The sequence below is a fragment of the Leuciscus leuciscus genome (genome assembly GCF_965113295.1).
Source record: "Leuciscus leuciscus genome assembly, chromosome: 7".
Taxonomy (NCBI): domain Eukaryota; kingdom Metazoa; phylum Chordata; class Actinopteri; order Cypriniformes; family Leuciscidae; genus Leuciscus; species Leuciscus leuciscus.
Window position 1 is genome coordinate 26,240,128 of NC_138731.1, and position 23,825 is coordinate 26,263,952.

At 47.8% G+C, this 23,825-nt stretch overlaps 9 protein-coding genes across 16 annotated transcripts in view; all 9 read right to left on the reverse strand.

Annotated features, from left to right (window-relative positions):
- The window catches only part of LOC309503725 (collagen alpha-3(VI) chain-like), a 113,209-nt gene that overhangs the window by 35,020 nt on the left and 54,364 nt on the right, over nt 1-23,825 (reverse strand). The window lies entirely within an intron of this gene.
- Nucleotides 34-912, reverse strand: LOC309503728 (collagen alpha-3(VI) chain-like). The gene has a single exon (XM_082176502.1). It carries the CDS (start codon nt 808-810, stop codon nt 49-51), a length of 762 nt encoding a protein of 253 aa, XP_082032628.1. The 5' UTR covers nt 811-912; the 3' UTR covers nt 34-48.
- LOC309503737 (collagen alpha-3(VI) chain-like) lies at nt 903-1,604 on the reverse strand. The gene has a single exon (XM_082176510.1). It carries the CDS (start codon nt 1,587-1,589, stop codon nt 918-920), a length of 672 nt encoding a protein of 223 aa, XP_082032636.1. The 5' UTR covers nt 1,590-1,604; the 3' UTR covers nt 903-917.
- On the reverse strand, nt 2,813-9,508 carry LOC309502575 (collagen alpha-3(VI) chain-like). Its single transcript, XM_082174980.1, is given in 9 exon segments — nt 2,813-3,520; nt 3,564-4,288; nt 4,442-5,240; nt 5,310-5,329; nt 5,583-6,179; nt 6,267-6,271; nt 6,336-7,126; nt 7,128-7,780; nt 7,940-9,508. Coding segments are annotated over 9 exon segments (4,932 nt in total). The 5' UTR covers nt 8,592-9,508; the 3' UTR covers nt 2,813-2,830.
- LOC309503736 (collagen alpha-3(VI) chain-like) lies at nt 11,408-13,307 on the reverse strand. The gene has a single exon (XM_082176509.1). It carries the CDS (start codon nt 12,092-12,094, stop codon nt 11,423-11,425), a length of 672 nt encoding a protein of 223 aa, XP_082032635.1. The 5' UTR covers nt 12,095-13,307; the 3' UTR covers nt 11,408-11,422.
- On the reverse strand, nt 12,510-14,839 carry LOC309502576 (collagen alpha-3(VI) chain-like; the record flags this gene model as incomplete). The annotated part of the gene is made up of 3 exons (XM_082174981.1): nt 12,510-13,180; nt 13,368-14,025; nt 14,123-14,839. 3 exons carry the CDS (start codon nt 14,837-14,839, stop codon nt 12,510-12,512), a joined length of 2,046 nt encoding a protein of 681 aa, XP_082031107.1.
- Nucleotides 14,925-16,800, reverse strand: LOC309502577 (collagen alpha-3(VI) chain-like; the record flags this gene model as incomplete). Its single annotated transcript, XM_082174982.1, has 3 exons — nt 14,925-15,743; nt 16,018-16,682; nt 16,770-16,800. The coding sequence occupies 3 exons, from the start codon at nt 16,798-16,800 to the stop codon at nt 14,925-14,927; spliced, it is 1,515 nt and encodes a 504-aa protein (XP_082031108.1).
- Nucleotides 16,821-17,587, reverse strand: LOC309503732 (collagen alpha-3(VI) chain-like; the record flags this gene model as incomplete). Its single annotated transcript, XM_082176506.1, has 1 exon — nt 16,821-17,587. The coding sequence occupies one exon, from the start codon at nt 17,585-17,587 to the stop codon at nt 16,838-16,840; it is 750 nt and encodes a 249-aa protein (XP_082032632.1). The 3' UTR covers nt 16,821-16,837.
- Nucleotides 17,637-23,806, reverse strand: LOC309502578 (collagen alpha-3(VI) chain-like; the record flags this gene model as incomplete). Its single annotated transcript, XM_082174983.1, is given in 9 exon segments — nt 17,637-18,333; nt 18,441-19,246; nt 19,316-19,335; nt 19,589-20,185; nt 20,346-21,132; nt 21,134-21,836; nt 21,944-22,613; nt 23,092-23,688; nt 23,776-23,806. Coding segments are annotated over 9 exon segments (4,908 nt in total), but the record flags the coding sequence as incomplete, so codon positions are not given.

The following is a 23,825-nucleotide window of genomic DNA, read 5'->3' on the forward strand; positions in this document are numbered from 1 at the left end:
GCATAACGTTCATAAACCTTCAGAATGACACATCGGTTCATCACCTCATTAACTCTCTGAGCTATGGTTAGAGACATCATGGAGAAAAACAAGACACAGTGTATTGTAAAGTACTGCAACGCACGTACCGGTAACAGTCTGTGAAGTTGGAGTGATGGGAATTGAAACAGCCTTGACAGAGGCCAGGAGCTGCTCTTGGACATTTGGAAGCTCACTGAAGTCGGACACGGACAGAGCATAATTGGGGTCGTATGAAATTCTCTGCAATTCTCTGCTATCAGAGCCCCTCGATCCTATTCCAAAAGTCAAGATGCCAAGCTCTTTCAGAGAGGAGGCTGCTGCCTCAACACTGTCAAATGACCTTCCCCCGCTAAGCAAAACCAGTATCTGCGGCACACCCTCCACCCGTCTGCTGCCGGAGGAGGCAGTAAAGACATTGTCTATGACGTACTGGAGCGCTGCCCCCGTGTAAAGGGGTCTGCCTCCTTTGTGCCGCAGACCTCTGACACTGTCAAGAATTTTTTCCTTTGTCTTGAAAGTGTTTAGATAGAAATGGGCCTCTGGGTCTCTGCTGTACTGGACCACAGAAACTTGATCTCTGTTCTCAGATACTTCCAATTTCTCCACCATTCTTTGCACAAATTCTTTCATTGCTGGGAACCCATTCCTAGTGGCATCCGATCCATCCAGCAGGAAGACAACATCTCTCCTCTGTCTACGGCCCTCAGCTAAAAACAGACATATTCGTGGGTCAGGTGGGGGACATTGTAAGGAGAGAGAAAAAAAAACAAAAAAACACACACAATGCATTACACACTTGGTGCTCGATCATGCTTTTTGTGTTTTCGATATCGCGCCACCTCCCGTAAAGTTTTACTCTTCAGGAAGAAGTACATTTCCTTCGCAACTCATTAGAACTAGAGGAACAACATGGCACATTTCTCTACGACCATAATAAAAGGAGAGGAATTACAGGAAGCCGGTTTGGCTTTTTTCTTACCTATCGTCGTGGTGGTGCTAGACGTTCCCTCTACAAAGACCGTGTTAATGTTGGTGAAAAGCTGCTGTTGGACACTGGGAAGGTCAGCAAAGTCACTCACTGAGAGTGCATAACTAGGCTCATTGGAGATCTTCTGGAGTTCCCTGCTGTCTGAGCTCCTCGACCCTATCGCAAAGATAAGCACTCCCAGCTCTTTCAGGGATGAGGCTGGTGTGTCAACATTATCAAATGACTTTCCACCACTCAGGAGAATCAGTAACTGAGGCACACCTTCTACAAGTCTGCTTCCAGAGGAGGCAGTGAAGACATTGTCCCTCACGTACTGCAGAGCTGCCCCTGTGTTGAGGGGTCTCCCTCCTTTGTGCATCAGACCCCTGAGCGTGTCAAGCACGTCCTCCTTTCTTGAGTATGTGTTAAGATAGAAATGGGCCTCTGGATCTCTGCTGTACTGGACCACAGACACATGGTCTCCTTTCTCAGACACATTCAGTCTCTCCACCATCCTCTCAACAAAGTCACGCATTGCAGGGAAAGAGCTCCTTGTGCCATCTGAACCATCCAGCAGGAACACCACATCCCTCCTAGCCATCCTCCGCTCAGCTATGGGTAATGGAATGGAACACAAAGTCACGTGAGCCCTGGGTATCTGATATTGTCTGTGGGTGTGTGTGTGCTCTAGTCGGCAACTGCAAAAGGGAAAAAACGCTCCTATCCTTTCAGCTGGTTTACAGCCAATCTAACAGTCATTACTGTCTGCTAAAAAATAGCATCTAATTTTGGTCAGAGTAAAACTGCCTAAACTTACTGAATACGGCAAAATGAGGTCTATAATTTAAAGGATATTTTCATCAAAAGACAAAAACTGCGCCTAAAACTGACGAAGGAGCGAATAAACAAACACGTTAAAACGCAACACTGCTTAACACCCCAGAGAGTTCAAACCCATCGCTTGTTAGGCTAATTTCCCCCCGCCTCTGCTAACATGCATCGCTAACATAAACCGTTTAGTGTCTACGGCACGCTTTGCAAGGAGAGCTCAGTGTGCTGTTTTCTAGAGACGTGTGATAATCTGTCTTACCCGCCACAGTAGGTGTCATCGGCTTGACTTGTCCAAGCGCATTGTTGAGGGAGCTGATAAACTGCTGCTGGACACTGGGAAGGTCAGAAAATTCATTGATGGACTGTGCATAGGTAGGGTCGTTGGCAATTCTCTGCACCTCTCTGCTCGAATTTCTGGTGCCGATGCCAAAAATCAAGATTCCGCTCTCTTTTAGGGTGGAGGCAGGTGTATCTATGTTATCGCCTGACCGTCCTCCACTGAGGAGGATAAGAATCTGAGGGACACCCTCTTGCTTTCTACTCCCCGCAGAGGCGGTGAAGACACTGTCCCTCACGTACTGGAGAGCTGCCCCCGTGTTGAGGGGTCTCCCTCCTCTATGCCTCAGACCTCTGACAGTGTTCAGGATCTCCCCTTTTGTTGCGTAGGTATTCAGATAGAAATTGACATCAGCGTCTCTACTGTACTGCACCACAGAAACACGGTCTCTGTTTGCCTCTATGTTGAATAGCTCCACTACTCGTTGCACAAAATCACGCATTGCTGGGAATGTATTTCTAGTGCCATCTGAACCGTCCAGCAAAAACACTACGTCCTTTCTGGGTATGGCGTCATCAGCTAGGAAAAGAAATCAGCATCATTAACACCAAGTCATTTCAAAACATCTTAAAAATGTCACATTAATTCAACCACCTCATCGACTACCTAAGCTGTGGGTAATGGTCCCACTGCTCATTACTACTTAGGAAGATCAACAAAGCACAGCCTGTGAGCTAGCTGTCATAAAGTTCTGCCATGCACATACCAGTGAGAGTCGGTGAAGCTGGAGTGATGGGCATTGCAACAGCCTGGACAGAGGCCAGCAGCTGCTCTTGGACATTTGGGAGCTCACTGAAGTCGGTCACGGACAGAGCATAACTGGGGTCGTATGAGATTCTCTGCAGTTCTCTGCTATCAGAGCCCCTCGATCCAATTCCAAAGGTCAAGACGCCAAGCTCTTTCAGGGAGGAGGCTGCTGCATCAACACTGTCGAATGACCTTCCCCCGCTAAGCAAGATCAGTATCTGCGGCACACCCTCCAACCGTCTGCTGCCGGAGGAGGCAGTAAATACATTGTATCTGACGTACTGGAGAGCTGCCCCCGTGTAGAGGGGTCTACCTCCTTTGTGTCTCAGACCTCTGACACGGTCAAGAACCTCTTCCTTTGTCGTGTAGCTATTTAAATAGAAATGGACCTCGGCTTCTCTACTGTACTGCACCACAGAAACACGGTCTCTGTTTGCCTCTATGGTGTATTGCTCCACTACTCTCTGCACAAAATCACGCATAGCTGGGAAAGAATTCCTAGTGCCATCTGAACCGTCCAGCAGAAACACTATGTCCTTTCTGGGTGTGACGTAATCAGCTAGGAGGGGGGAAAGCAGCATCATTAACACCAAGCAATGTGCATAACGTTCATAAACCTTCAGAATGACACATCGGTTCATCACCTCATTAACTCTCTGAGCTATGGTTAGAGACATCATGGAGAAAAACAAGACACAGTGTATTGTAAAGTACTGCAACGCACGTACCGGTAACAGTCTGTGAAGTTGGAGTGATGGGAATTGAAACAGCCTTGACAGAGGCCAGGAGCTGCTCTTGGACATTTGGAAGCTCACTGAAGTCGGACACGGACAGAGCATAATTGGGGTCGTATGAAATTCTCTGCAATTCTCTGCTATCAGAGCCCCTCGATCCTATTCCAAAAGTCAAGATGCCAAGCTCTTTCAGAGAGGAGGCTGCTGCCTCAACACTGTCAAATGACCTTCCCCCGCTAAGCAAAACCAGTATCTGCGGCACACCCTCCACCCGTCTGCTGCCGGAGGAGGCAGTAAAGACATTGTCTATGACGTACTGGAGCGCTGCCCCCGTGTAAAGGGGTCTGCCTCCTTTGTGCCGCAGACCTCTGACACTGTCAAGAATTTTTTCCTTTGTCTTGAAAGTGTTTAGATAGAAATGGGCCTCTTGGTCTCTGCTGTACTGGACCACAGAAACTTGATCTCTGTTCTCAGATACTTCCAATTTCTCCACCATTCTTTGCACAAATTCTTTCATTGCTGGGAACCCATTCCTAGTGGCATCCGATCCATCCAGCAGGAAGACAACATCTCTCCTCTGTCTACGGCCCTCAGCTAAAAACAGACATATTCGTGGGTCAGGTGGGGGACATTGTAAGGAGAGAGAAAAAAAAACAAAAAAAACACACACAATGCATTACACACTTGGTGCTCGATCATGCTTTTTGTGTTTTCGATATCGCGCCACCTCCCGTAAAGTTTTACTCTTCAGGAAGAAGTACATTTCCTTCGCAACTCATTAGAACTAGAGGAACAACATGGCACATTTCTCTACGACCATAATAAAAGGAGAGGAATTACAGGAAGCCGGTTTGGCTTTTTTCTTACCTATCGTCGTGGTGGTGCTAGACGTTCCCTCTACAAAGACCGTGTTAATGTTGGTGAAAAGCTGCTGTTGGACACTGGGAAGGTCAGCAAAGTCACTCACTGAGAGTGCATAACTAGGCTCATTGGAGATCTTCTGGAGTTCCCTGCTGTCTGAGCTCCTCGACCCTATCGCAAAGATAAGCACTCCCAGCTCTTTCAGGGATGAGGCTGGTGTGTCAACATTATCAAATGACTTTCCACCACTCAGGAGAATCAGTAACTGAGGCACACCTTCTACAAGTCTGCTTCCAGAGGAGGCAGTGAAGACATTGTCCCTCACGTACTGCAGAGCTGCCCCTGTGTTAAGGGGTCTCCCTCCTTTGTGCATCAGACCCCTGAGCGTGTCAAGCACGTCCTCCTTTCTTGAGTATGTGTTAAGATAGAAATGGGCCTCTGGATCTCTGCTGTACTGGACCACAGACACATGGTCTCCTTTCTCAGACACATTCAGTCTCTCCACCATCCTCTCAACAAAGTCACGCATTGCAGGGAAAGAGCTCCTTGTGCCATCTGAACCATCCAGCAGGAACACCACATCCCTCCTAGCCATCCTCCGCTCAGCTATGGGTAATGGAATGGAACACAAAGTCACGTGAGCCCTGGGTATCTGATATTGTCTGTGGGTGTGTGTGTGCTCTAGTCGGCAACTGCAAAAGGGAAAAAACGCTCCTATCCTTTCAGCTGGTTTACAGCCAATCTAACAGTCATTACTGTCTGCTAAAAAATAGCATCTAATTTTGGTCAGAGTAAAACTGCCTAAACTTACTGAATACGGCAAAATGAGGTCTATAATTTAAAGGATATTTTCATCAAAAGACAAAAACTGCGCCTAAAACTGACGAAGGAGCGAATAAACAAACACGTTAAAACGCAACACTGCTTAACACCCCAGAGAGTTCAAACCCATCGCTTGTTAGGCTAATTTCCCCCCGCCTCTGCTAACATGCATCGCTAACATAAACCGTTTAGTGTCTACGGCACGCTTTGCAAGGAGAGCTCAGTGTGCTGTTTTCTAGAGACGTGTGATAATCTGTCTTACCCGCCACAGTAGGTGTCATCGGCTTGACTTGTCCAAGCGCATTGTTGAGGGAGCTGATAAACTGCTGCTGGACACTGGGAAGGTCAGAAAATTCATTGATGGACTGTGCATAGGTAGGGTCGTTGGCAATTCTCTGCACCTCTCTGCTCGAATTTCTGGTGCCGATGCCAAAAATCAAGATTCCGCTCTCTTTTAGGGTGGAGGCAGGTGTATCTATGTTATCGCCTGACCGTCCTCCACTGAGGAGGATAAGAATCTGAGGGACACCCTCTTGCTTTCTACTCCCCGCAGAGGCGGTGAAGACACTGTCCCTCACGTACTGGAGAGCTGCCCCCGTGTTGAGGGGTCTCCCTCCTCTATGCCTCAGACCTCTGACAGTGTTCAGGATCTCCCCTTTTGTTGCGTAGGTATTCAGATAGAAATTGACATCAGCGTCTCTACTGTACTGCACCACAGAAACACGGTCTCTGTTTGCCTCTATGTTGAATAGCTCCACTACTCGTTGCACAAAATCACGCATTGCTGGGAATGTATTTCTAGTGCCATCTGAACCGTCCAGCAAAAACACTACGTCCTTTCTGGGTATGGCGTCATCAGCTAGGAAAAGAAATCAGCATCATTAACACCAAGTCATTTCAAAACATCTTAAAAATGTCACATTAATTCAACCACCTCATCGACTACCTAAGCTGTGGGTAATGGTCCCACTGCTCATTACTACTTAGGAAGATCAACAAAGCACAGCCTGTGAGCTAGCTGTCATAAAGTTCTGCCATGCACATACCAGTGAGAGTCGGTGAAGCTGGAGTGATGGGCATTGCAACAGCCTGGACAGAGGCCAGCAGCTGCTCTTGGACATTTGGGAGCTCACTGAAGTCGGTCACGGACAGAGCATAACTGGGGTCGTATGAGATTCTCTGCAGTTCTCTGCTATCAGAGCCCCTCGATCCAATTCCAAAGGTCAAGACGCCAAGCTCTTTCAGGGAGGAGGCTGCTGCATCAACACTGTCGAATGACCTTCCCCCGCTAAGCAAGATCAGTATCTGCGGCACACCCTCCAACCGTCTGCTGCCGGAGGAGGCAGTAAATACATTGTCTCTGACGTACTGGAGAGCTGCCCCCGTGTAGAGGGGTCTACCTCCTTTGTGTCTCAGACCTCTGACACGGTCAAGAACCTCTTCCTTTGTCGTGTGGCTATTTAAATAGAAATGGACCTCGGCTTCTCTACTGTACTGCACCACAGAAACACGGTCTCTGTTTGCCTCTATGGTGTATTGCTCCACTACTCTCTGCACAAAATCACGCATAGCTGGGAAAGAATTCCTAGTGCCATCTGAACCGTCCAGCAGAAACACTATGTCCTTTCTGGGTGTGACGTAATCAGCTAGGAGGGGGGAAAGCAGCATCATTAACACCAAGTAATGTGCATAACGTTCATAAACCTTCAGAATGACACATCGGTTCATCACCTCATTAACTCTCTGAGCTATGGTTAGAGACATCATGGAGAAAAACAAGACACAGTGTATTGTAAAGTACTGCAAAGCACGTACCGGTAACAGTCTGTGAAGTTGGAGTGATGGGAATTGAAACAGCCTTGACAGAGGCCAGGAGCTGCTCTTGGACATTTGGAAGCTCACTGAAGTCGGACACGGACAGAGCATAATTGGGGTCGTATGAAATTCTCTGCAATTCTCTGCTATCAGAGCCCCTCGATCCTATTCCAAAAGTCAAGATGCCAAGCTCTTTCAGAGAGGAGGCTGCTGCCTCAACACTGTCAAATGACCTTCCCCCGCTAAGCAAAACCAGTATCTGCGGCACACCCTCCACCCGTCTGCTGCCGGAGGAGGCAGTAAAGACATTGTCTATGACGTACTGGAGCGCTGCCCCCGTGTAAAGGGGTCTGCCTCCTTTGTGCCGCAGACCTCTGACACTGTCAAGAATTTTTTCCTTTGTCTTGAAAGTGTTTAGATAGAAATGGGCCTCTGGGTCTCTGCTGTACTGGACCACAGAAACTTGATCTCTGTTCTCAGATACTTCCAATTTCTCCACCATTCTTTGCACAAATTCTTTCATTGCTGGGAACCCATTCCTAGTGGCATCCGATCCATCCAGCAGGAAGACAACATCTCTCCTCTGTCTACGGCCCTCAGCTAAAAACAGACATATTCGTGGGTCAGGTGGGGGACATTGTAAGAAAAAAAAAAAAAAAAAAACACACACAATGCATTACACACTTGGTGCTCGATCATGCTTTTTGTGTTTTCGATATCGCGCCACCTCCCGTAAAGTTTTACTCTTCAGGAAGAAGTACATTTCCTTCGCAACTCATTAGAACTAGAGGAACAACATGGCACATTTCTCTACGACCATAATAAAAGGAGAGGAATTACAGGAAGCCGGTTTGGCTTTTTTCTTACCTATCGTCGTGGTGGTGCTAGACGTTCCCTCTACAAAGACCGTGTTAATGTTGGTGAAAAGCTGCTGTTGGACACTGGGAAGGTCAGCAAAGTCACTCACTGAGAGTGCATAACTAGGCTCATTGGAGATCTTCTGGAGTTCCCTGCTGTCTGAGCTCCTCGACCCTATCGCAAAGATAAGCACTCCCAGCTCTTTCAGGGATGAGGCTGGTGTGTCAACATTATCAAATGACTTTCCACCACTCAGGAGAATCAGTAACTGAGGCACACCTTCTACAAGTCTGCTTCCAGAGGAGGCAGTGAAGACATTGTCCCTCACGTACTGCAGAGCTGCCCCTGTGTTGAGGGGTCTCCCTCCTTTGTGCATCAGACCCCTGAGCGTGTCAAGCACGTCCTCCTTTCTTGAGTATGTGTTAAGATAGAAATGGGCCTCTGGATCTCTGCTGTACTGGACCACAGACACATGGTCTCCTTTCTCAGACACATTCAGTCTCTCCACCATCCTCTCAACAAAGTCACGCATTGCAGGGAAAGAGCTCCTTGTGCCATCTGAACCATCCAGCAGGAACACCACATCCCTCCTAGCCATCCTTCGCTCAGCTATGGGTAATGGAATGGAACACAAAGTCACGTGAGCCCTGGGTATCTGATATTGTCTGTGGGTGTGTGTGTGCTCTAGTCGGCAACTGCAAAAGGGAAAAAACGCTCCTATCCTTTCAGCTGGTTTACAGCCAATCTAACAGTCATTACTGTCTGCTAAAAAATAGCATCTAATTTTGGTCAGAGTAAAACTGCCTAAACTTACTGAATACGGCAAAATGAGGTCTATAATTTAAAGGATATTTTCATCAAAAGACAAAAACTGCGCCTAAAACTGACGAAGGAGCGAATAAACAAACACGTTAAAACGCAACACTGCTTAACACCCCAGAGAGTTCAAACCCATCGCTTGTTAGGCTAATTTCCCCCCGCCTCTGCTAACATGCATCGCTAACATAAACCGTTTAGTGTCTACGGCACGCTTTGCAAGGAGAGCTCAGTGTGCTGTTTTCTAGAGACGTGTGATAATCTGTCTTACCCGCCACAGTAGGTGTCATCGGCTTGACTTGTCCAAGCGCATTGTTGAGGGAGCTGATAAACTGCTGCTGGACACTGGGAAGGTCAGAAAATTCATTGATGGACTGTGCATAGGTAGGGTCGTTGGCAATTCTCTGCACCTCTCTGCTCGAATTTCTGGTGCCGATGCCAAAAATCAAGATTCCGCTCTCTTTTAGGGTGGAGGCAGGTGTATCTATGTTATCGCCTGACCGTCCTCCACTGAGGAGGATAAGAATCTGAGGGACACCCTCTTGCTTTCTACTCCCCGCAGAGGCGGTGAAGACACTGTCCCTCACGTACTGGAGAGCTGCCCCCGTGTTGAGGGGTCTCCCTCCTCTATGCCTCAGACCTCTGACAGTGTTCAGGATCTCCCCTTTTGTTGCGTAGGTATTCAGATAGAAATTGACATCAGCGTCTCTACTGTACTGCACCACAGAAACACGGTCTCTGTTTGCCTCTATGTTGAATAGCTCCACTACTCGTTGCACAAAATCACGCATTGCTGGGAATGTATTTCTAGTGCCATCTGAACCGTCCAGCAAAAACACTACGTCCTTTCTGGGTATGGCGTCATCAGCTAGGAAAAGAAATCAGCATCATTAACACCAAGTCATTTCAAAACATCTTAAAAATGTCACATTAATTCAACCACCTCATCGACTACCTAAGCTGTGGGTAATGGTCCCACTGCTCATTACTACTTAGGGAGATCAACAAAGCACAGCCTGTGAGCTAGCTGTCATAAAGTTCTGCCATGCACATACCAGTGAGAGTCGGTGAAGCTGGAGTGATGGGCATTGCAACAGCCTGGACAGAGGCCAGCAGCTGCTCTTGGACATTTGGGAGCTCACTGAAGTCGGTCACGGACAGAGCATAACTGGGGTCGTATGAGATTCTCTGCAGTTCTCTGCTATCAGAGCCCCTCGATCCAATTCCAAAGGTCAAGACGCCAAGCTCTTTCAGGGAGGAGGCTGCTGCATCAACACTGTCGAATGACCTTCCCCCGCTAAGCAAGATCAGTATCTGCGGCACACCCTCCAACCGTCTGCTGCCGGAGGAGGCAGTAAATACATTGTCTCTGACGTACTGGAGAGCTGCCCCCGTGTAGAGGGGTCTACCTCCTTTGTGTCTCAGACCTCTGACACGGTCAAGAACCTCTTCCTTTGTCGTGTGGCTATTTAAATAGAAATGGACCTCGGCTTCTCTACTGTACTGCACCACAGAAACACGGTCTCTGTTTGCCTCTATGGTGTATTGCTCCACTACTCTCTGCACAAAATCACGCATAGCTGGGAAAGAATTCCTAGTGCCATCTGAACCGTCCAGCAGAAACACTATGTCCTTTCTGGGTGTGACGTAATCAGCTAGGAGGGGGGAAAGCAGCATCATTAACACCAAGTAATGTGCATAACGTTCATAAACCTTCAGAATGACACATCGGTTCATCACCTCATTAACTCTCTGAGCTATGGTTAGAGACATCATGGAGAAAAACAAGACACAGTGTATTGTAAAGTACTGCAAAGCACGTACCGGTAACAGTCTGTGAAGTTGGAGTGATGGGAATTGAAACAGCCTTGACAGAGGCCAGGAGCTGCTCTTGGACATTTGGAAGCTCACTGAAGTCGGACACGGACAGAGCATAATTGGGGTCGTATGAAATTCTCTGCAATTCTCTGCTATCAGAGCCCCTCGATCCTATTCCAAAAGTCAAGATGCCAAGCTCTTTCAGAGAGGAGGCTGCTGCCTCAACACTGTCAAATGACCTTCCCCCGCTAAGCAAAACCAGTATCTGCGGCACACCCTCCACCCGTCTGCTGCCGGAGGAGGCAGTAAAGACATTGTCTATGACGTACTGGAGCGCTGCCCCCGTGTAAAGGGGTCTGCCTCCTTTGTGCCGCAGACCTCTGACACTGTCAAGAATTTTTTCCTTTGTCTTGAAAGTGTTTAGATAGAAATGGGCCTCTGGGTCTCTGCTGTACTGGACCACAGAAACTTGATCTCTGTTCTCAGATACTTCCAATTTCTCCACCATTCTTTGCACAAATTCTTTCATTGCTGGGAACCCATTCCTAGTGGCATCCGATCCATCCAGCAGGAAGACAACATCTCTCCTCTGTCTACGGCCCTCAGCTAAAAACAGACATATTCGTGGGTCAGGTGGGGGACATTGTAAGGAGAGAGAAAAAAAAAAAAAAAAACACACACAATGCATTACACACTTGGTGCTCGATCATGCTTTTTGTGTTTTCGATATCGCGCCACCTCCCGTAAAGTTTTACTCTTCAGGAGGAAGTACATTTCCTTCGCAACTCATTAGAACTAGAGGAACAACATGGCACATTTCTCTACGACCATAATAAAAGGAGAGGAATTACAGGAAGCCGGTTTGGCTTTTTTCTTACCTATCGTCGTGGTGGTGCTAGACGTTCCCTCTACAAAGACCGTGTTAATGTTGGTGAAAAGCTGCTGTTGGACACTGGGAAGGTCAGCAAAGTCACTCACTGAGAGTGCATAACTAGGCTCATTGGAGATCTTCTGGAGTTCCCTGCTGTCTGAGCTCCTCGACCCTATCGCAAAGATAAGCACTCCCAGCTCTTTCAGGGATGAGGCTGGTGTGTCAACATTATCAAATGACTTTCCACCACTCAGGAGAATCAGTAACTGAGGCACACCTTCTACAAGTCTGCTTCCAGAGGAGGCAGTGAAGACATTGTCCCTCACGTACTGCAGAGCTGCCCCTGTGTTGAGGGGTCTCCCTCCTTTGTGCATCAGACCCCTGAGCGTGTCAAGCACGTCCTCCTTTCTTGAGTATGTGTTAAGATAGAAATGGGCCTCTGGATCTCTGCTGTACTGGACCACAGACACATGGTCTCCTTTCTCAGACACATTCAGTCTCTCCACCATCCTCTCAACAAAGTCACGCATTGCAGGGAAAGAGCTCCTTGTGCCATCTGAACCATCCAGCAGGAACACCACATCCCTCCTAGCCATCCTTCGCTCAGCTATGGGTAATGGAATGGAACACAAAGTCACGTGAGCCCTGGGTATCTGATATTGTCTGTGGGTGTGTGTGTGCTCTAGTCGGCAACTGCAAAAGGGAAAAAACGCTCCTATCCTTTCAGCTGGTTTACAGCCAATCTAACAGTCATTACTGTCTGCTAAAAAATAGCATCTAATTTTGGTCAGAGTAAAACTGCCTAAACTTACTGAATACGGCAAAATGAGGTCTATAATTTAAAGGATATTTTCATCAAAAGACAAAAACTGCGCCTAAAACTGACGAAGGAGCGAATAAACAAACACGTTAAAACGCAACACTGCTTAACACCCCAGAGAGTTCAAACCCATCGCTTGTTAGGCTAATTTCCCCCCGCCTCTGCTAACATGCATCGCTAACATAAACCGTTTAGTGTCTACGGCACGCTTTGCAAGGAGAGCTCAGTGTGCTGTTTTCTAGAGACGTGTGATAATCTGTCTTACCCGCCACAGTAGGTGTCATCGGCTTGACTTGTCCAAGCGCATTGTTGAGGGAGCTGATAAACTGCTGCTGGACACTGGGAAGGTCAGAAAATTCATTGATGGACTGTGCATAGGTAGGGTCGTTGGCAATTCTCTGCACCTCTCTGCTCGAATTTCTGGTGCCGATGCCAAAAATCAAGATTCCGCTCTCTTTTAGGGTGGAGGCAGGTGTATCTATGTTATCGCCTGACCGTCCTCCACTGAGGAGGATAAGAATCTGAGGGACACCCTCTTGCTTTCTACTCCCCGCAGAGGCGGTGAAGACACTGTCCCTCACGTACTGGAGAGCTGCCCCCGTGTTGAGGGGTCTCCCTCCTCTATGCCTCAGACCTCTGACAGTGTTCAGGATCTCCCCTTTTGTTGCGTAGGTATTCAGATAGAAATTGACCTCAGCGTCTCTACTGTACTGCACCACAGAAACACGGTCTCTGTTTGCCTCTATGTTGAATAGCTCCACTACTCGTTGCACAAAATCACGCATTGCTGGGAATGTATTTCTAGTGCCATCTGAACCGTCCAGCAAAAACACTACGTCCTTTCTGGGTATGGCGTCATCAGCTAGGAAAAGAAATCAGCATCATTAACACCAAGTCATTTCAAAACATCTTAAAAATGTCACATTAATTCAACCACCTCATCGACTACCTAAGCTGTGGGTAATGGTCCCACTGCTCATTACTACTTAGGGAGATCAACAAAGCACAGCCTGTGAGCTAGCTGTCATAAAGTTCTGCCATGCACATACCAGTGAGAGTCGGTGAAGCTGGAGTGATGGGCATTGCAACAGCCTGGACAGAGGCCAGCAGCTGCTCTTGGACATTTGGGAGCTCACTGAAGTCGGTCACGGACAGAGCATAACTGGGGTCGTATGAGATTCTCTGCAGTTCTCTGCTATCAGAGCCCCTCGATCCAATTCCAAAGGTCAAGACGCCAAGCTCTTTCAGGGAGGAGGCTGCTGCATCAACACTGTCGAATGACCTTCCCCCGCTAAGCAAGATCAGTATCTGCGGCACACCCTCCAGCCGTCTGCTGCCGGAGGAGGCAGTAAATACATTGTCTCTGACGTACTGGAGAGCTGCCCCCGTGTAGAGGGGTCTACCTCCTTTGTGTCTCAGACCTCTGACACGGTCAAGAACCTCTTCCTTTGTCGTGTGGCTATTTAAATAGAAATGGACCTCGGCTTCTCTACTGTACTGCACCACAGAAACACGGTCTCTGTTTGCCTCTATGGTGTATTGCTCCACTACTCTCTGCACAAAATCACGCATAGCTGGGAAAGAATTCCTAGTGCCATCTGAACCGTCCAGCAGAAACACTATGTCCTTTCTGGGTGTGACGTAATCAGCTAGGAGGGGGGAAAGCAGCATCATTAACACCAAGTAATGTGCATAACGTTCATAAACCTTCAGAATGACACATCGGTTCATCACCTCATTAACTCTCTGAGCTATGGTTAGAGACATCATGGAGAAAAACAAGACACAGTGTATTGTAAAGTACTGCAAAGCACGTACCGGTAACAGTCTGTGAAGTTGGAGTGATGGGAATTGAAACAGCCTTGACAGAGGCCAGGAGCTGCTCTTGGACATTTGGAAGCTCACTGAAGTCGGACACGGACAGAGCATAATTGGGGTCGTATGAAATTCTCTGCAATTCTCTGCTATCAGAGCCCCTCGATCCTATTCCAAAAGTCAAGATGCCAAGCTCTTTCAGAGAGGAGGCTGCTGCCTCAACACTGTCAAATGACCTTCCCCCGCTAAGCAAAACCAGTATCTGCGGCACACCCTCCACCCGTCTGCTGCCGGAGGAGGCAGTAAAGACATTGTCTATGACGTACTGGAGCGCTGCCCCCGTGTAAAGGGGTCTGCCTCCTTTGTGCCGCAGACCTCTGACACTGTCAAGAATTTTTTCCTTTGTCTTGAAAGTGTTTAGATAGAAATGGGCCTCTGGGTCTCTGCTGTACTGGACCACAGAAACTTGATCTCTGTTCTCAGATACTTCCAATTTCTCCACCATTCTTTGCACAAATTCTTTCATTGCTGGGAACCCATTCCTAGTGGCATCCGATCCATCCAGCAGGAAGACAACATCTCTCCTCTGTCTACGGCCCTCAGCTAAAAACAGACATATTCGTGGGTCAGGTGGGGGACATTGTAAGGAGAGAAAAAAAAAAAAAAAAAACACACACAATGCATTACACACTTGGTGCTCGATCATGCTTTTTGTGTTTTCGATATCGCGCCACCTCCCGTAAAGTTTTACTCTTCAGGAAGAAGTACATTTCCTTCGCAACTCATTAGAACTAGAGGAACAACATGGCACATTTCTCTACGACCATAATAAAAGGAGAGGAATTACAGGAAGCCGGTTTGGCTTTTTTCTTACCTATCGTCGTGGTGGTGCTAGACGTTCCCTCTACAAAGACCGTGTTAATGTTGGTGAAAAGCTGCTGTTGGACACTGGGAAGGTCAGCAAAGTCACTCACTGAGAGTGCATAACTAGGCTCATTGGAGATCTTCTGGAGTTCCCTGCTGTCTGAGCTCCTCGACCCTATCGCAAAGATAAGCACTCCCAGCTCTTTCAGGGATGAGGCTGGTGTGTCAACATTATCAAATGACTTTCCACCACTCAGGAGAATCAGTAACTGAGGCACACCTTCTACAAGTCTGCTTCCAGAGGAGGCAGTGAAGACATTGTCCCTCACGTACTGCAGAGCTGCCCCTGTGTTGAGGGGTCTCCCTCCTTTGTGCATCAGACCCCTGAGCGTGTCAAGCACGTCCTCCTTTCTTGAGTATGTGTTAAGATAGAAATGGGCCTCTGGATCTCTGCTGTACTGGACCACAGACACATGGTCTCCTTTCTCAGACACATTCAGTCTCTCCACCATCCTCTCAACAAAGTCACGCATTGCAGGGAAAGAGCTCCTTGTGCCATCTGAACCATCCAGCAGGAACACCACATCCCTCCTAGCCATCCTTCGCTCAGCTATGGGTAATGGAATGGAACACAAAGTCACGTGAGCCCTGGGTATCTGATATTGTCTGTGGGTGTGTGTGTGCTCTAGTCGGCAACTGCAAAAGGGAAAAAACGCTCCTATCCTTTCAGCTGGTTTACAGCCAATCTAACAGTCATTACTGTCTGCTAAAAAATAGCATCTAATTTTGGTCAGAGTAAAACTGCCTAAACTTACTGAATACGGCAAAATGAGGTCTATAATTTAAAGGATATTTTCATCAAAAGACAAAAACTGCGCCTAAAACTGACGAAGGAGCGAATAAACAAACACGTTAAAACGCAACACTGCTTAACACCCCAGAGAGTTCAAACCCATCGCTTGTTAGGCTAATTTCCCCCCGCCTCTGCTAACATGCATCGCTAACATAAACCGTTTAGTGTCTACGGCACGCTTTGCAAGGAGAGCTCAGTGTGCTGTTTTCTAGAGACGTGTGATAATCTGTCTTACCCGCCACAGTAGGTGTCATCGGCTTGACTTGTCCAAGCGCATTGTTGAGGGAGCTGATAAACTGCTGCTGGACACTGGGAAGGTCAGAAAATTCATTGATGGACTGTGCATAGGTAGGGTCGTTGGCAATTCTCTGCACCTCTCTGCTCGAATTTCTGGTGCCGATGCCAAAAATCAAGATTCCGCTCTCTTTTAGGGTGGAGGCAGGTGTATCTATGTTATCGCCTGACCGTCCTCCACTGAGGAGGATAAGAATCTGAGGGACACCCTCTTGCTTTCTACTCCCCGCAGAGGCGGTGAAGACACTGTCCCTCACGTACTGGAGAGCTGCCCCCGTGTTGAGGGGTCTCCCTCCTCTATGCCTCAGACCTCTGACAGTGTTCAGGATCTCCCCTTTTGTTGCGTAGGTATTCAGATAGAAATTGACCTCAGCGTCTCTACTGTACTGCACCACAGAAACACGGTCTCTGTTTGCCTCTATGTTGAATAGCTCCACTACTTGTTGCACAAAATCACGCATTGCTGGGAATGTATTTCTAGTGCCATCTGAACCGTCCAGCAAAAACACTACGTCCTTTCTGGGTATGGCGTCATCAGCTAGGAAAAGAAATCAGCATCATTAACACCAAGTCATTTCAAAACATCTTAAAAATGTCACATTAATTCAACCACCTCATCGACTACCTAAGCTGTGGGTAATGGTCCCACTGCTCATTACTACTTAGGGAGATCAACAAAGCACAGCCTGTGAGCTAGCTGTCATAAAGTTCTGCCATGCACATACCAGTGAGAGTCGGTGAAGCTGGAGTGATGGGCATTGCAACAGCCTGGACAGAGGCCAGCAGCTGCTCTTGGACATTTGGGAGCTCACTGAAGTCGGTCACGGACAGAGCATAACTGGGGTCGTATGAGATTCTCTGCAGTTCTCTGCTATCAGAGCCCCTCGATCCAATTCCAAAGGTCAAGACGCCAAGCTCTTTCAGGGAGGAGGCTGCTGCATCAACACTGTCGAATGACCTTCCCCCGCTAAGCAAGATCAGTATCTGCGGCACACCCTCCAACCGTCTGCTGCCGGAGGAGGCAGTAAATACATTGTCTCTGACGTACTGGAGAGCTGCCCCCGTGTAGAGGGGTCTACCTCCTTTGTGTCTCAGACCTCTGACACGGTCAAGAACCTCTTCCTTTGTCGTGTGGCTATTTAAATAGAAATGGACCTCGGCTTCTCTACTGTACTGCACCACAGAAACACGGTCTCTGTTTGCCTCTATGGTGTATTGCTCCACTACTCTCTGCACAAAATCACGCATAGCTGGGAAAGAATTCCTAGTGCCATCTGAACCGTCCAGCAGAAACACTATGTCCTTTCTGGGTGTGACGTAATCAGCTAGGAGGGGGGAAAGCAGCATCATTAACACCAAGTAATGTGCATAACGTTCATAAACCTTCAGAATGACACATCGGTTCATCACCTCATTAACTCTCTGAGCTATGGTTAGAGACATCATGGAGAAAAACAAGACACAGTGTATTGTAAAGTACTGCAAAGCACGTACCGGTAACAGTCTGTGAAGTTGGAGTGATGGGAATTGAAACAGCCTTGACAGAGGCCAGGAGCTGCTCTTGGACATTTGGAAGCTCACTGAAGTCGGACACGGACAGAGCATAATTGGGGTCGTATGAAATTCTCTGCAATTCTCTGCTATCAGAGCCCCTCGATCCTATTCCAAAAGTCAAGATGCCAAGCTCTTTCAGAGAGGAGGCTGCTGCCTCAACACTGTCAAATGACCTTCCCCCGCTAAGCAAAACCAGTATCTGCGGCACACCCTCCACCCGTCTGCTGCCGGAGGAGGCAGTAAAGACATTGTCTATGACGTACTGGAGCGCTGCCCCCGTGTAAAGGGGTCTGCCTCCTTTGTGCCGCAGACCTCTGACACTGTCAAGAATTTTTTCCTTTGTCTTGAAAGTGTTTAGATAGAAATGGGCCTCTGGGTCTCTGCTGTACTGGACCACAGAAACTTGATCTCTGTTCTCAGATACTTCCAATTTCTCCACCATTCTTTGCACAAATTCTTTCATTGCTGGGAACCCATTCCTAGTGGCATCCGATCCATCCAGCAGGAAGACAACATCTCTCCTCTGTCTACGGCCCTCAGCTAAAAACAGACATATTCGTGGGTCAGGTGGGGGACATTGTAAGGAGAGAGAAAAAAAAAAAAAAAAACACACACAATGCATTACACACTTGGTGCTCGATCATGCTTTTTGTGTTTTCGATATCGCGCCACCTCCCGTAAAGTTTTACTCTTCAGGAGGAAGTACATTTCCTTCGCAACTCATTAGAACTAGAGGAACAACATGGCACATTTCTCTACGACCATAATAAAAGGAGAGGAATTACAGGAAGCCGGTTTGGCTTTTTTCTTACCTATCGTCGTGGTGGTGCTAGACGTTCCCTCTACAAAGACCGTGTTAATGTTGGTGAAAAGCTGCTGTTGGACACTGGGAAGGTCAGCAAAGTCACTCACTGAGAGTGCATAACTAGGCTCATTGGAGATCTTCTGGAGTTCCCTGCTGTCTGAGCTCCTCGACCCTATCGCAAAGATAAGCACTCCCAGCTCTTTCAGGGATGAGGCTGGTGTGTCAACATTATCAAATGACTTTCCACCACTCAGGAGAATCAGTAACTGAGGCACACCTTCTACAAGTCTGCTTCCAGAGGAGGCAGTGAAGACATTGTCCCTCACGTACTGCAGAGCTGCCCCTGTGTTGAGGGGTCTCCCTCCTTTGTGCATCAGACCCCTGAGCGTGTCAAGCACGTCCTCCTTTCTTGAGTATGTGTTAAGATAGAAATGGGCCTCTGGATCTCTGCTGTACTGGACCACAGACACATGGTCTCCTTTCTCAGACACATTCAGTCTCTCCACCATCCTCTCAACAAAGTCACGCATTGCAGGGAAAGAGCTCCTTGTGCCATCTGAACCATCCAGCAGGAACACCACATCCCTCCTAGCCATCCTTCGCTCAGCTATGGGTAATGGAATGGAACACAAAGTCACGTGAGCCCTGGGTATCTGATATTGTCTGTGGGTGTGTGTGTGCTCTAGTCGGCAACTGCAAAAGGGAAAAAACGCTCCTATCCTTTCAGCTGGTTTACAGCCAATCTAACAGTCATTACTGTCTGCTAAAAAATAGCATCTAATTTTGGTCAGAGTAAAACTGCCTAAACTTACTGAATACGGCAAAATGAGGTCTATAATTTAAAGGATATTTTCATCAAAAGACAAAAACTGCGCCTAAAACTGACGAAGGAGCGAATAAACAAACACGTTAAAACGCAACACTGCTTAACACCCCAGAGAGTTCAAACCCATCGCTTGTTAGGCTAATTTCCCCCCGCCTCTGCTAACATGCATCGCTAACATAAACCGTTTAGTGTCTACGGCACGCTTTGCAAGGAGAGCTCAGTGTGCTGTTTTCTAGAGACGTGTGATAATCTGTCTTACCCGCCACAGTAGGTGTCATCGGCTTGACTTGTCCAAGCGCATTGTTGAGGGAGCTGATAAACTGCTGCTGGACACTGGGAAGGTCAGAAAATTCATTGATGGACTGTGCATAGGTAGGGTCGTTGGCAATTCTCTGCACCTCTCTGCTCGAATTTCTGGTGCCGATGCCAAAAATCAAGATTCCGCTCTCTTTTAGGGTGGAGGCAGGTGTATCTATGTTATCGCCTGACCGTCCTCCACTGAGGAGGATAAGAATCTGAGGGACACCCTCTTGCTTTCTACTCCCCGCAGAGGCGGTGAAGACACTGTCCCTCACGTACTGGAGAGCTGCCCCCGTGTTGAGGGGTCTCCCTCCTCTATGCCTCAGACCTCTGACAGTGTTCAGGATCTCCCCTTTTGTTGCGTAGGTATTCAGATAGAAATTGACCTCAGCGTCTCTACTGTACTGCACCACAGAAACACGGTCTCTGTTTGCCTCTATGTTGAATAGCTCCACTACTCGTTGCACAAAATCACGCATTGCTGGGAATGTATTTCTAGTGCCATCTGAACCGTCCAGCAAAAACACTACGTCCTTTCTGGGTATGGCGTCATCAGCTAGGAAAAGAAATCAGCATCATTAACACCAAGTCATTTCAAAACATCTTAAAAATGTCACATTAATTCAACCACCTCATCGACTACCTAAGCTGTGGGTAATGGTCCCACTGCTCATTACTACTTAGGGAGATCAACAAAGCACAGCCTGTGAGCTAGCTGTCATAAAGTTCTGCCATGCACATACCAGTGAGAGTCGGTGAAGCTGGAGTGATGGGCATTGCAACAGCCTGGACAGAGGCCAGCAGCTGCTCTTGGACATTTGGGAGCTCACTGAAGTCGGTCACGGACAGAGCATAACTGGGGTCGTATGAGATTCTCTGCAGTTCTCTGCTATCAGAGCCCCTCGATCCAATTCCAAAGGTCAAGACGCCAAGCTCTTTCAGGGAGGAGGCTGCTGCATCAACACTGTCGAATGACCTTCCCCCGCTAAGCAAGATCAGTATCTGCGGCACACCCTCCAACCGTCTGCTGCCGGAGGAGGCAGTAAATACATTGTCTCTGACGTACTGGAGAGCTGCCCCCGTGTAGAGGGGTCTACCTCCTTTGTGTCTCAGACCTCTGACACGGTCAAGAACCTCTTCCTTTGTCGTGTGGCTATTTAAATAGAAATGGACCTCGGCTTCTCTACTGTACTGCACCACAGAAACACGGTCTCTGTTTGCCTCTATGGTGTATTGCTCCACTACTCTCTGCACAAAATCACGCATAGCTGGGAAAGAATTCCTAGTGCCATCTGAACCGTCCAGCAGAAACACTATGTCCTTTCTGGGTGTGACGTAATCAGCTAGGAGGGGGGAAAGCAGCATCATTAACACCAAGTAATGTGCATAACGTTCATAAACCTTCAGAATGACACATCGGTTCATCACCTCATTAACTCTCTGAGCTATGGTTAGAGACATCATGGAGAAAAACAAGACACAGTGTATTGTAAAGTACTGCAAAGCACGTACCGGTAACAGTCTGTGAAGTTGGAGTGATGGGAATTGAAACAGCCTTGACAGAGGCCAGGAGCTGCTCTTGGACATTTGGAAGCTCACTGAAGTCGGACACGGACAGAGCATAATTGGGGTCGTATGAAATTCTCTGCAATTCTCTGCTATCAGAGCCCCTCGATCCTATTCCAAAAGTCAAGATGCCAAGCTCTTTCAGAGAGGAGGCTGCTGCCTCAACACTGTCAAATGACCTTCCCCCGCTAAGCAAAACCAGTATCTGCGGCACACCCTCCACCCGTCTGCTGCCGGAGGAGGCAGTAAAGACATTGTCTATGACGTACTGGAGCGCTGCCCCCGTGTAAAGGGGTCTGCCTCCTTTGTGCCGCAGACCTCTGACACTGTCAAGAATTTTTTCCTTTGTCTTGAAAGTGTTTAGATAGAAATGGGCCTCTGGGTCTCTGCTGTACTGGACCACAGAAACTTGATCTCTGTTCTCAGATACTTCCAATTTCTCCACCATTCTTTGCACAAATTCTTTCATTGCTGGGAACCCATTCCTAGTGGCATCCGATCCATCCAGCAGGAAGACAACATCTCTCCTCTGTCTACGGCCCTCAGCTAAAAACAGACATATTCGTGGGTCAGGTGGGGGACATTGTAAGGAGAGAGAAAAAAAAAAAAAAAAACACACACAATGCATTACACACTTGGTGCTCGATCATGCTTTTTGTGTTTTCGATATCGCGCCACCTCCCGTAAAGTTTTACTCTTCAGGAGGAAGTACATTTCCTTCGCAACTCATTAGAACTAGAGGAACAACATGGCACATTTCTCTACGACCATAATAAAAGGAGAGGAATTACAGGAAGCCGGTTTGGCTTTTTTCTTACCTATCGTCGTGGTGGTGCTAGACGTTCCCTCTACAAAGACCGTGTTAATGTTGGTGAAAAGCTGCTGTTGGACACTGGGAAGGTCAGCAAAGTCACTCACTGAGAGTGCATAACTAGGCTCATTGGAGATCTTCTGGAGTTCCCTGCTGTCTGAGCTCCTCGACCCTATCGCAAAGATAAGCACTCCCAGCTCTTTCAGGGATGAGGCTGGTGTGTCAACATTATCAAATGACTTTCCACCACTCAGGAGAATCAGTAACTGAGGCACACCTTCTACAAGTCTGCTTCCAGAGGAGGCAGTGAAGACATTGTCCCTCACGTACTGCAGAGCTGCCCCTGTGTTGAGGGGTCTCCCTCCTTTGTGCATCAGACCCCTGAGCGTGTCAAGCACGTCCTCCTTTCTTGAGTATGTGTTAAGATAGAAATGGGCCTCTGGATCTCTGCTGTACTGGACCACAGACACATGGTCTCCTTTCTCAGACACATTCAGTCTCTCCACCATCCTCTCAACAAAGTCACGCATTGCAGGGAAAGAGCTCCTTGTGCCATCTGAACCATCCAGCAGGAACACCACATCCCTCCTAGCCATCCTTCGCTCAGCTATGGGTAATGGAATGGAACACAAAGTCACGTGAGCCCTGGGTATCTGATATTGTCTGTGGGTGTGTGTGTGCTCTAGTCGGCAACTGCAAAAGGGAAAAAACGCTCCTATCCTTTCAGCTGGTTTACAGCCAATCTAACAGTCATTACTGTCTGCTAAAAAATAGCATCTAATTTTGGTCAGAGTAAAACTGCCTAAACTTACTGAATACGGCAAAATGAGGTCTATAATTTAAAGGATATTTTCATCAAAAGACAAAAACTGCGCCTAAAACTGACGAAGGAGCGAATAAACAAACACGTTAAAACGCAACACTGCTTAACACCCCAGAGAGTTCAAACCCATCGCTTGTTAGGCTAATTTCCCCCCGCCTCTGCTAACATGCATCGCTAACATAAACCGTTTAGTGTCTACGGCACGCTTTGCAAGGAGAGCTCAGTGTGCTGTTTTCTAGAGACGTGTGATAATCTGTCTTACCCGCCACAGTAGGTGTCATCGGCTTGACTTGTCCAAGCGCATTGTTGAGGGAGCTGATAAACTGCTGCTGGACACTGGGAAGGTCAGAAAATTCATTGATGGACTGTGCATAGGTAGGGTCGTTGGCAATTCTCTGCACCTCTCTGCTCGAATTTCTGGTGCCGATGCCAAAAATCAAGATTCCGCTCTCTTTTAGGGTGGAGGCAGGTGTATCTATGTTATCGCCTGACCGTCCTCCACTGAGGAGGATAAGAATCTGAGGGACACCCTCTTGCTTTCTACTCCCCGCAGAGGCGGTGAAGACACTGTCCCTCACGTACTGGAGAGCTGCCCCCGTGTTGAGGGGTCTCCCTCCTCTATGCCTCAGACCTCTGACAGTGTTCAGGATCTCCCCTTTTGTTGCGTAGGTATTCAGATAGAAATTGACCTCAGCGTCTCTACTGTACTGCACCACAGAAACACGGTCTCTGTTTGCCTCTATGTTGAATAGCTCCACTACTCGTTGCACAAAATCACGCATTGCTGGGAATGTATTTCTAGTGCCATCTGAACCGTCCAGCAAAAACACTACGTCCTTTCTGGGTATGGCGTCATCAGCTAGGAAAAGAAATCAGCATCATTAACACCAAGTCATTTCAAAACATCTTAAAAATGTCACATTAATTCAACCACCTCATCGACTACCTAAGCTGTGGGTAATGGTCCCACTGCTCATTACTACTTAGGGAGATCAA

Coding starts and splice junctions, on each gene's coding strand:
- LOC309503728 (XM_082176502.1), bottom strand. CDS start 810: ATGCATTGTGTGTGTTTTTTTGTTTTTTTTTCTCTCTCCTTACAATGT.
- LOC309503737 (XM_082176510.1), bottom strand. CDS start 1,589: ATGGCTAGGAGGGATGTGGTGTTCCTGCTGGATGGTTCAGATGGCACA.
- LOC309503736 (XM_082176509.1), bottom strand. CDS start 12,094: ATGGCTAGGAGGGATGTGGTGTTCCTGCTGGATGGTTCAGATGGCACA.